Source organism: Sapajus apella, unplaced genomic scaffold (genome assembly GCF_009761245.1).
Source record: "Sapajus apella isolate SASKATOON/1434 unplaced genomic scaffold, GSC_monkey_1.0 scaffold22, whole genome shotgun sequence".
Taxonomy (NCBI): domain Eukaryota; kingdom Metazoa; phylum Chordata; class Mammalia; order Primates; family Cebidae; genus Sapajus; species Sapajus apella.
The window spans coordinates 25,041,176-25,053,203 of record NW_022436962.1 but is presented as its reverse complement, the minus strand read 5'-3'; the positions used below and the strand labels follow the sequence as shown (position 1 = coordinate 25,053,203).

At 35.2% G+C, this 12,028-nt stretch overlaps 1 protein-coding gene across 1 annotated transcript in view; it reads left to right on the top strand.

Moving 5' to 3' along the window:
• Positions 1-12,028, top strand: part of AIDA (axin interactor, dorsalization associated) — a 39,713-nt gene that overhangs the window by 11,927 nt on the left and 15,758 nt on the right. Inside the window, exons 3-6 of the mRNA XM_032289335.1 lie at positions 4,856-4,909; positions 5,273-5,327; positions 7,298-7,361; positions 7,592-7,698. Of these exons, the coding sequence (XP_032145226.1) occupies positions 4,856-4,909; positions 5,273-5,327; positions 7,298-7,361; positions 7,592-7,698 (280 nt within the window). The remainder of the gene's footprint in view (positions 1-4,855; positions 4,910-5,272; positions 5,328-7,297; positions 7,362-7,591; positions 7,699-12,028) is intronic.

The following is a 12,028-nucleotide window of genomic DNA, read 5'->3' as shown; positions in this document are numbered from 1 at the left end:
TGTGCTTGCCTGCCTATTCTTTGGGCTTGGAGAAGGAACCCCAAATCACTCTTTACTACATTGTGAATATAAGGCAAGTTGTATGCCTTTAAAAGTTTAATTTTCTTTAAACATGCAAGTAAAACATTCATAGCAGGCCAAAAAAAGTCATACTGACATGTCGGCCTTATTTCATTGTCACATAAGGAGGAAGTTATCAGAGGCTTTAAGTTAATAAATGATTAGAAAACAAAGATGTTCCGGGTGTATTCTAGGGGACATTGGTTCTGAAAAATTAATGGGTGTTATTTGAACAGATAGAGTTTGTGACTTCTCGGAGCCTTTGGTATGTGCATGTGTATGTTGAATATTTTAAAGAGTTTGGACAGGTAGTATTTTAAAATTTATTTGCTTTTGGAAGTCTCCCTATCCCTTCAAAGAACATTTCATTGAGTCTAGTGTTCTGAAACATATTATGGGACATTTTGATATAAACTGGTGGATCTGCAAAATTAATTAAATGCCAGACCTAGCACGCAAGCCAAAGGAGAAAACTCGATTGTGTTTTCTTCAAGAGGAAACTGGAGAATGTTCTTTACATTATGCTAAGCAAAATTGTTCTTTATGATTTTTATTTTGAATTGTAATTTTTATGCTCTTACTATTTTTAATGTTTTTGTAGCAGTGACAAATTTTAGAATTATGCCAACCATTTAATAGTTTGTAGAACTTTGAAAGAAGATTTTTTTTTTAAAAAGCCAACCATATTTACGAAACTTGTTACTGCCTAGTGCACGGTGAGCTCTTAAAAATATTTGATGGGCTGGGCGTGGTGGCTCACGCCTGTAATCCTAGCTACTCGGGAGGCTGAGGCAGGAGAATTGCTTGAATCCGGGAGGTGGAGGTTGCGGTGACCCAAGATCATGCCATTGCACTCCAGGCTGGGCAACAAGAGCAAAACTCCATCTCAAAAAAAAGAAAAATTTCTTTGATGAATAAATGCTATTCGGTGTCTTAGGTTATTGATATTTATTTGCATATGATTGTTATGTAAGACAAAATTCTGATTTTTTAGATAAATTCTCATTTTTGAGAGAATAACTTACATTCATTTTCACAATATTTATTTGAAGTCTAATGAGCTCTAAAGCAGAACTGCTGATCTCTAAACTTTATTAATTGATGATAAATAGTATGAAAACTTCATAAATTTTTTCTTAATCTCAGAGATTTCTGGTGTAAAATAAAATTCATGATACTTATTTGATCCTCTTTTATGATTAGTTCATTTTATTATTTCATATGAGTAGCTTTCATTTCATTTCCTGATAGTTTTGTCATTATAACAACAGGGTTTAGTAGCCAACAAATAGCTGCCAAAAGCTTTCATTCCACTGAATTCCTTACTTTGGTGTAGTAGATTTTCTCAAGTAAGTTTCTGGACAGAATAGAATATTCTGTCTCATGATGCTTAGAAAGTGCTTCCCTGTTTTGAGTCAATTTGGTGGTAATGAGAATTCCAGCACTATATGCTTGTTTTATATTTTATAAGGCTCCCCTTTCCACCTTTACCACCACCCTTTCTTCTTCCCAGTTCTACTCCCATCACCTCCAGCTCCCAGCTAGACAGTAGATTACTGGCTGTTGAATCTAAAAAAATAAGTCTGGATTAAGTGAGAATATACTACTTTATTTGTATTTTTAAACCTATTTTTTTCTTATCTAGATTGAATACATTTTAGCAAAATTAACTTAGCTCTTTAATTGTCCATTTTTTTCCATCTTTTCCTTTAACTGATCTTTTGAGATGTCAGTTTTCTTAGCAATGACAAAATTAAACAGCCAGTATTTTGAGAATGAAAGTATTTTCCATTTTTATACCATATTGGATATGAGCAATTAATTTGAGTGAAGTGCTAATAATTCAAGTCTTAATTGTCAATACATATTGTCTGACACATATGAACTTGTGCCTAATCATTTTTCTGAGTCATCTATATCTAAGAAAAGTGAAATAATTAGAGTAGCAAGCACTTGATTTTGATATCAATACATTCTACATGTTTTAAAAGTTAATGCAATAGCTGAAATGATAGTGTTCCACTCCCTTTTTAATACTGAGGTTGGGTGTGGTCCCTTAAAATAGTTATGAATAATGCCGATTGAGGTATTTTGCCATAGTTCAGTAGATTTCTATATATAAAGCTGTTGCTTCTGCTTCAAGAAATATTTAAATTTAACATAGATTATTAGTGGACTCATAGTTGTTAAACTATAACATTTTACCTTAAATGTTAAAAGCATGAAATCACATGGATTTTATAGTAAAGAAAGGAAAAGAAGTAAATTAATGTTTTAAAAGACTTAGTAATTGATATATCTCAATACAGAGAAAATTCTTTTCAAAAATCAGTTTTCAAAGAACATAAAAGTATAGCTAAATGGTATTGATATATATGTATTGTTTTGTTGTATATATAACTGTCTTGCATAGAAGGCTTTGCTGGTCTACCGCCATAGCACCCTGAGTGCGCCCCATCTCTTATGATCTCAGAAGCTAAGGAAGGTCAGCCCTGATTAGTACTTGGATGAGAGAAAGCATTGATGCCTAGGGAAGTTACTTAACCTCTGTAGGCTTCAGTTTTCACACCTTTAAAATGATCGTGTCTAACTCACAGAGTTATAGTGAGGATTAAATGAATTAATGTTTGTAAATCACTTGGGAGAGCCTGTCACTTAATAAGTGCTCATAGTTGTTAGCCATTACTATTACTTTATATTTGTGTTTAGAATTACTTACTAGTTTTCTTAGAATTGAGTGGCATGTTTGAACAACAATAATTTGAGGATATTGGATTTTATGTAGAAAAGGCTTTTGCTGGTTGCTATGCAACAGAGTGAGTGACAGAGTGAGTAAATTTATGAATACATGAAATCTTTTGCAGTTACAATATAAATGCAATTTTCAAATGTAATCTTTAAATTTTCAGAATAAAATTAGGCATCTTCTAAACTCTCTTATATTGGGATTAAAAAGAATTTTTAAAGATTGTGGAGATGGTTAAATATTGTCACTTGTTCTTTGGCTTCGAGTAATATCTTGATCAGTAGTGGTTTATTTTGTGAGTTGTAGCAGCTGTTTATTGTAGATGCAGTAGTTGTATAGTGCCCACTTGCGTAAGTGCTAGGGACCAGCACAGCACTTGTTACTCCTCTTTGCTCCTTATTTATCTTCCAAAGAAAATTGACAAAACAGAAAGTCCAGTTTATTAAACTTTTGCAAGTTATCAATACATTTAGAAAAATATGTTTTTCTTCCTTCCCAGAATATTTCATTGTGAAGGCATTGCAGACATTGTGCATAAATACTTTTATGATCTGGATTTATTCCTAATAAAAACTTAAGAAGTATTGCTTTTGGAAGGACTTAAAATGCTTGATGGGCATAATTCAGCTGCCTGCCCTGATATATGTTTCCTATGTGAATCTCTTCCCTTTAATTTCCACCCTAGTTATTTGCATTTTTGTTCTGATTACTATTTACCTGGACAACCGGAATAACCTGATTGATTTTGCCTTTAGTCTTTGCCCTTTTATACTTCAACCTATGTATAGTTTTATCACAATAGTGTTCTTTTTTTTGAGATAGAGTCTCACTCTGTTACCACCTCTGTAGTGCAGTGGTGTGATTTCGGCTGACTGCAACCTCCGCTTCCCAGGTTCAAGTGATTCTCCTGCCTTAGCCTCCCCAGTAGCTGGACTACAGACACATGCAACCACGCCTGCATGCCTGGCTAATTTTTCTGTTTTTAGTAGGGACAGGGTTTCACCATGTTGGCCAGGCTGGTCTCGAACTCCTGACCTCAAGTGATCTACCTGCTTCGTCCTCCCAAAGTGCCGGAATTAAAGCGGGAGACACTGTGCCCGGACATGATAGTCTTCTTAAAGGGCAGATCTGAAAGAGGTGTTTATGTTATTAAAACAAAACAAAACACCTTCTGTGTAACTTACTGCTAAAGTAATAACAGATTCCTCAGCTAGTTATTGAAGGTCCACTTCAGAATGACAGCCCCCTTCTCCCAACTTTACTTTTCCCTCTGTTTTCCCTTTGAGACTTTAGACATTTGAACCATGACAATTTTCTAAACTCTTTAATTTTAGAAATCCTCCTGGTTGTTGGGGCTTGATTCCTAATACCAATCTTGTTTTGTTTCTTTAGGTCATATAATGGCTTACTTTGCTAAGGCTCATACAATCAAATGTCTGCTTTATTTTATAGTGATTCTGAAGGTGTCTTATCTCTCCTAATACAACATGAGCTTATTAAAGGCAAAGAATATCTATGCCCTATCATTAATATCCATTTTATAGCTCATATTATATAAAACAGATCCGACTATAAAATTTACCACCGTTTATCACAAACATCAGTTTTGCTTCGTGTTGCCTATGTATTTAATTAAACAAGTTGGTGTTGGACTTAAGTCAAAATTATACCATTGTGTTAACTTTCAGATATTTTTAAGTCTTTTAAAAGGTTAATTTTAGGCTTTATGGATAAGAAAAGGTGAAGCTTAGGGTAGCAGATATCAGGCAGCCATTTAAATAATATCTACAGCTGTCATCAAAGCAAAGTTGATTTAGAATTAATTGTGGCACATTAGGTCAGGAAAATATATACTCACCTTCTTTCCCTCATCCCAACCCTTTTATTTCTTTTCTTTAATGTCTAAAAGATGCTAGAAAGAAATAAAATGTTTCTTAATGTCTCTTAAAACTTATTTAAGAGAATTATGGATCTTGTATTAATAAAAATTAACTTGAACTAACAGTTATGATAATTTTGGTATTTATAGTATTTTTTCCTCTTCTGTAGAAAACCATAGGCAAAATCGCAACATGCTTGGAATTGCGAAGTGCAGCTTTACAGGTAAGGATTTTTTTCCCCTCTCTAATACAAGGAAAATAAATTATTCTGCATTATTATGGTAAAACATTAGAAATTCATGCCAAAAGCAGTATTGTCTCAGAAGTGTTTTATAACAACATTTATTACATTCTTACTTTTTTAATTCATACTTTGTCAACTGTAAAAGAAGAGATATGACTTCAACTTTTTCTCTTATTTTTGGCCTGAGTGTTCCAAAAATAAACAAACACCAGTTTGGGACTTTTTATTTTCTACCTTGAAAGCAAGAAGTAGATTACTTTAGAGTATTTGGTTCTTGCTGCTTTAAAGGGTGCAGTGAAATCTTTGTAGTGAAAAGATGTAATATGCTTATTTTAAATTTAGTCCACACAGTCTCAAGAAGAATTTAAACTGGAGGACCTGAAGAAGCTAGAACCAAGTAAGTTTATGTTTATATTTTTTTGTGATACTCCTTTGGAAAAATAATCTATCATGGATGTTAAGCCTATTTAACAAAGATGCTGATTTAATTTATTTCTGTTAGTATCTAGTTCTATGTGATTTTTTTGGGGGGTGCTTTCATTACTTCTATAATATTTATAGTAATTTTTTATTTTTGGAGTTCACCTTTGTTATAGAATATATGAGGTTGTTCCTCATCTAAATATGTATTAGCCTTTTTTTTGTCTTATTCACTTTAATAAAAACAAAATTACTTTAGTAAACATTTGCAATAGCATCTAGTAGGGAATATAAAGCTTTAGTCATTGATGCCCACTTACACACTACATGTCACTAAAAACTACAGTCCACTGAAAACTACAGGACTGGAGGATGGACTCCTGTCCTCCAGTGATCCGTCTACCTCAGCCTCCCAAAGTGCTGGGATTACAGGCATGTGCCACCGTGCTGGCCACAAAAATATTTTTTCTTTATGTCCTTATTCTGTCAATGTTTTCTATTTTTAAAAGTTTTAAAAGTTTTAATTTTTTTTTTTTTTACTTTTCAAACTTTTTTGTTAAGAACTAAGAAACATATACATTAGCCTAGGACTACACAGGGTCAGGATCATCAATATCACTGTCTTCCACCTCCACATCTTGTCCCATTGGAAGATCTTCTGGGACAGTGACATACATGGAGCTGTCATCTCCTGTGAAACAGTGCCTTCTGGATACCTCCTGAAAGACCAGCCTGAGGCTGTTTTATAATCAACTTTTTTGGGGGGAGGCTGAGGTGGGCAGATCACCTGAGGTCAGGAGTTCGAGACCAGCCTGGCCAACATGGCGAAACTCTGTCTCTACTCAAAATAAAAAATCAGCCAAGTGTGGTAGCTCATGCCTGAATCCCAGCTACTCGGGAGGCTGAGGCAGGAGAATTGCTTGAACCTGGGAGGTGAGTGTTGCAGTGAGGTGAAATCACACTATTGCACTCTAGCCTGGGTCACAGAGTGAGGCTAAAGTACACTCTAAAATAATGATAAAAAGTATAGTAAGTATAGTAAGTTCTATGTAAACAATAGACTATAAAAAGTATAGTATATACTAGGTAGTTGGAATTTTTCAGCTCCATTATAATCTTATGGAACCACTGTCATATGTGGTCTATTGCTGACTGAAACATTATTATGTGGTACATGGCTGATTATAATAATTTTTTAAGACTCAGAATGCTAGGACTCAGTATAATAAATTTTATCATAAAAGAAATATGAGAATTATAACCTTGCTACTACAAACTATCAGTTTGATGGGATTGAGAGGAAATCTCAGGACAGAGAATAAAATGTACTCAAGTATCTCTAACTGGGCATCTTATATACAACTTTTTTTTTTTTTTTTTTTGAAACAGAGTATCATTCTTGCCCAGGCTGCATTGCAGTGGCGTGATCATGATTCTCTGCAGCTTGACCTCCCGGGCTCAAGTGATCCTCCTACGTCAGCCTCTTGAGTAGCTAGGACCACAGGCTTCAGCCACCATGCCTGGCTAACTTAAAAATTTTTTTTTGTAGAGATGAGAGTCTCCCTGTGTTGCCCAGGCTCAGATCTTTTAATTAAACGACTATAGGGAGGAGGCATTCTCTTTTTCTGTTACCCTATGTCTCACTTAGGACCTTGTAAATAGGATTCATTTCCCATGAAGGCTTTGAGACTCTGGAATTTACTCTTCTTGGAGATCTGACATTACTATAAAGATACTGGTATCTAGAGTATCCCATAGATGTTTTGATTTTGCTAAGACCTTCAGTGGACAAATGCACTGTGTAGCTCTCAAATGGTGGTAAGGCTGGGAATTTAAAAATATATGTTAATATTCATGATAAAATTGATCAGAAAATTAGTCATTGAGGATATAATTTTTTATTTTGTTTCATGGAAGAATTCATGTTTCTTTGTCTTCTTATTCTAGTCCTAAAGAATATTCTTACATATAATAAAGAATTCCCATTTGATGTTCAGCCTGTCCCATTAAGGTAAAATAAACATTTATATTTGTTTTCTTATTTTATACTTCATTTTTAGATATTTCTGGGTTTTCCTAAATATCAACTTTGGTATTATTGATATCATTGACATCAGCAGTGATAACAGTATATCAGTATTTTTATATATCAGCATCTTACCTGGGAAACGAGTAGCTGTGAGGCATCACCAGCATATTTAGTTTTGCAGCTCACTGTTTTTTCTGCCCTTTTTTATGTAGAAGAATTTTGGCACCTGGTGAAGAAGAGAATTTGGAATTTGAAGAAGATGAAGAAGAGGGCGGTGCTGGAGCAGGGTCTCCTGATTCTTTTCCTGCTAGAGTTCCTGGTAGGTATCACTTATTAAAAATACACATTACTTAACTGCATCAAAAGACAGGGTGTTTGAAGCTTACTTTGGTATTTGCTAGTGGGGCAATAAAACCACCCTAAGCCCATGCGTATCTTAGGCAAATTTTGTTGGGAGTAAATATTTCATAAATACAATGTGAAGGTATCTTACTATCTGTGTCAGGTGTCCTCAAGACCATCCCCATGTTCAGTGATTCACTAGGATGACTCACAAGGCTCACTATGTAGTTGTATTCACAGCTCTAGGATTCATTACAAGAGAACACAAGAACAAAAATCAGCAAACAGAAGAGGCACAAGGGCAAAGTCTGGAGGAAACCCTTTGCAAGCTTTCAATAATCCCCTTTCAGTAGAGTCACGTAAGATGTGCTTAATTTCCCCTGCAACAAGTTGTGACAACATAGGTGAAATGCACAATGTTGTCTATAAGAGAAGCTCTTTAGAGTCAGTGCCCAAAGCTTTTATTGGGGACTACTTATGTGGGTACCTCCTGCCTGGCACAGACCAAAATTCCAGACTACAGAAGGAAAGAACGTGTTTAGCACAAACCATATTGTTTTCAGTTTAGGCACAGTGACCATTCTTATCAGGGAATGGTGGGAACCCTCCCCAAATCCAAGATCCCAGATGCCAGCCATGGGCTGACCTTGCAAGAAGGTTTTCTAATAATAGGCCTGCTATCTTAATTCTTTTCTGTATACTGTCATAAGTGCTTTTTTTTTTTTTTTGAGACAGAGTCTTGTTCTGTCACCCAGACTGGAGTACAGTGGCACGATCTCAGCTCACTGCAAACTCCACTTCCCAGGTTTCAAGCAATTCTCATATCTCAGCCTTCTGAGTAGCTGTGATTACAGGTGCGTGTCATTTGCCTGGCTAATTTTTGTATTTTTAGTAGAGATGGGGTTTCGCCATGTTGGCCAGGCTGGTCTGGAACTCCTGACCTCAGGTGATCTGCCTGCCTCAGCATCCCATAGTGCTGGGATTACAGGCATGAGCCATTGCACCCAGCCCCATAAGTACTTCTTTAATTAATCAAAATGTGGTGGTTAAAACTGGACCCATGGGGAGTGGATACTGAACAATTGCCCTTTCTTCCCCATCCTGTTTTAGGGAAGTAAAGAATTTATGGCAAACCTTTTTTATTTATGGAAGCTCTCCATGACTATCTTCCTTCCCTGTAAATAACCTCGGCAAGCACCCTGGATAAATTTCTTGCCTTTCCCAATTACTGCTTTAATCTGTTCTGTTCTTATAAAGTATAGTTTTTATTTCAGATAATCTAGTTCACTTTAGGAAGTTTAGCAATCTACTGTAATATTGTGGTACATTTTAGAATAGATTCTAGAAGCTTTCCATATAGTTAAATACAATTTATGTGCTGTTCAGAGAGCTTTCTTCATAATTAATATTCCAGTATTTTGAATACTTCTTGAGGAGGAGTCATTTGGAGTAGGAACAACATAGGCTTGGACCAATAGATAACAAACTGGGCTTTTGAACCTGGTCTCTGACAATCACTAGTTGAGTGACTTTGCACCTGTGTCTTAAACCAATCTGAACTTCTGTTTCTTTATAAAATGGGATAATGATAATGCCTAAAGGTTACTGTAAAGATTAACAAGATACTAAGTATAAAGCATTTAGCATTGTACTGTTCATATGCTGACTATTAGTGCTGGCTGTTATTATCATCACCTCTACCTGGGAATAACAGTACCTACATTGCAGGGTTACTGGAAACATTGCAGGCACTATCGATGGTAGCTCTTATTGTTAATAATGTTTCTTTGGAACAAGGGCATTATTTCTAATCTGCTTTGCTTTATGAAGAGAGAGCTGTATTTTTCTTGCTTTTGTAGGGTATTTCAAGATTGCCAAGATGGTGAGGTAAATTATTTTGCCGTTTCACTGACTCGATAATTTTTATTGCCTTTTCAAACCATGTACTGTAATTGGTGTAGCTTCCAGTTCTATAAATTCCTATCTGATTTGGTTGTTTGCCTGCTTACTGTACTTCTGTAGCAAACAAGAAGCAGATGATGTAAATCATGAAATGGGCAAATTAAGGTCTTTATGGGGTTCAGGTTGCTAAGTTGAAAAGGAACTTCTACCATAAATTAAATCCATTTGCTATGTAAGATTAAGCCCAAGCTGAATTTGTATTCTGATATAACTTTGTGATATTTCATTTTAGAGATACAGATGCCTTACCAAACCCTTCTAGTCCCTGAATTTTTTTCCCCTAAAAGAAAGAGAGAGTATGTATAGTTTAATTAGCTATATTTGGTTTGGGATCATATTGTTCAGGGCTTGTGTTATTGAAAAATAACTTGTGAAATTATATTCATTGAAAGTGTCATTGAAATAGCAAGATGGCCTTTAGCTTTTAGTGATAGAACAGGAAAAAATTTCCTGTTACACAAAGGGAACCCAAGATTTCAAGGCAGATTTATTGGGATATTTATATATATGAAATTTACTTGGCTGGGCGCACAGCGGCTCATGCCTGTAATACTCACCACTTTGGGAGACCCAGGTGGGTGGATCACCTGAGATCAGGAATTTGAGACTAGCCTGGCCAACATGGTGAAACCCTGTCTCTACTCAAAATACAAAAATCAGTCGGGCATGGTGGTGGGTGCCTGTAATCTCAGCTACTCAGGAGGCTGAGGCAGGAGAATTGCCGGAACCTGGGAGGAAGAGGTTGCAGTGAGCTGAGATTAGGCCTTTGCACTCCAGCCCAGGTTGACAACAGCAAGACTCCATCTCAAAAAAAAAAAAAAAAAAAAAAAAAAGAAAGAAAAGAAATTCACTCTTAATATGTACCTTTAATGAATTTTGACCAACTCCTATGCTAACTGCTATCACTGTTAAGCTAATGAGGTGTGAGGTGTGAGGTATGGTATGTAAATATGGTATGACCAAGAATAGTTTTCTCTGATTTAAAATTTAAAATGACTTTTTAGCCAGCCTTTCAGGAAAAGAAAAAACAAGTAGTCAAGCTTACTTAACTTTCTTGATATTAATCTCCTTCCTTCCTTTTCAAAATGTTAAAATTTCGTAAGGTAAACATATTTATGTTATATAATTGGCTTAGCCAAAATAGTAGGTAATTTTTCTAAAGATAATCTTGGTAGATTTATTTAAATAGAAAGTATAAACTTATAACCTATTATTTTATAACCTAAAACTTCATTGATAGTCTTGAATAGTAAAGCTACTAAAATGATAAACCAAAGCAATATAAATTTAAAAATAGCCAAGACACAACTTTATACAGACTTTTAAAAACACTTTCTTACTAACATGATCTAAGCTCAAATAGTCCTAGCACTTTCAGAATTATCGTACATATGTGCTTGTTCTTCATCTCTTACATAGGTTTATGTATGCATAAAATATTATTTTTGAAACTCAAAGAATGAAATTTACCTTTCTAATGTCAAACTTGTATTGGTTTTTTGCCACATAACTACTCAATTCTGAGCTGAACTTGAAAGATAAGAAAACATGGATTTTATTTTCAGCTGAAATGAAGTAATTTCTTTTCTTGCTCACACACATGTGAGAAAGTCAAAAACTGCAGCAAATGTTTATTGCTTTCCTGTGAATATCGGGCATTCTTTTTTTATGGAAATCTGGAACATGTTTAGGGGCCAAGCAGTTAATACCATCTAAAGTGTATGGTTATGATTACAAACAACTTTAATCAGGTAAAGTTTTAATTCAGTCAGCAGACCTACATATAATATTATTTTGATGATAATGGCCCCTAAGATTTTTCAAACTTTTAAAATAATTTCAATTTTTTTTTTTTTTTTTTGAGATGGAGTCTCGCATTGTCACCCAGGCTGTAGTGCAGTGGCGTGATCTCAGCTCACCTCAATCTTCATCTCCTGGTTTCAAGCAATTCTCCTGCCTCAGCCTACTGAGTAGCTGGGACTATAGGCATCACCACCTTGCCCAGCTAATTTTTTTATATTTTTAGTAGAGACGGGGTTTCACCATATTGGCCAGGATGGTCTCAATTTCCTGACCTCATGATCCTCCCACCTTGGTCTCCCAAAGTGCTGAGATCACAGGCATGAGCCACCTCACCTGGCCAAACTTATAATTTCAAAGTCTTTCTTTTAAAAGCTTGGAGGAACCCATTAATCCTCAACTGCTAATCAGTTGATAGCTAAAATAAATTGTATATGTATTTTAATATTTTAAAACAATTTCTACCTCTAAATGTAATTCAGTTCAAGCAAATAAATGGTATCACCATGACCTGTTATCTATGTGCAATGCAAACTGCAAAGATT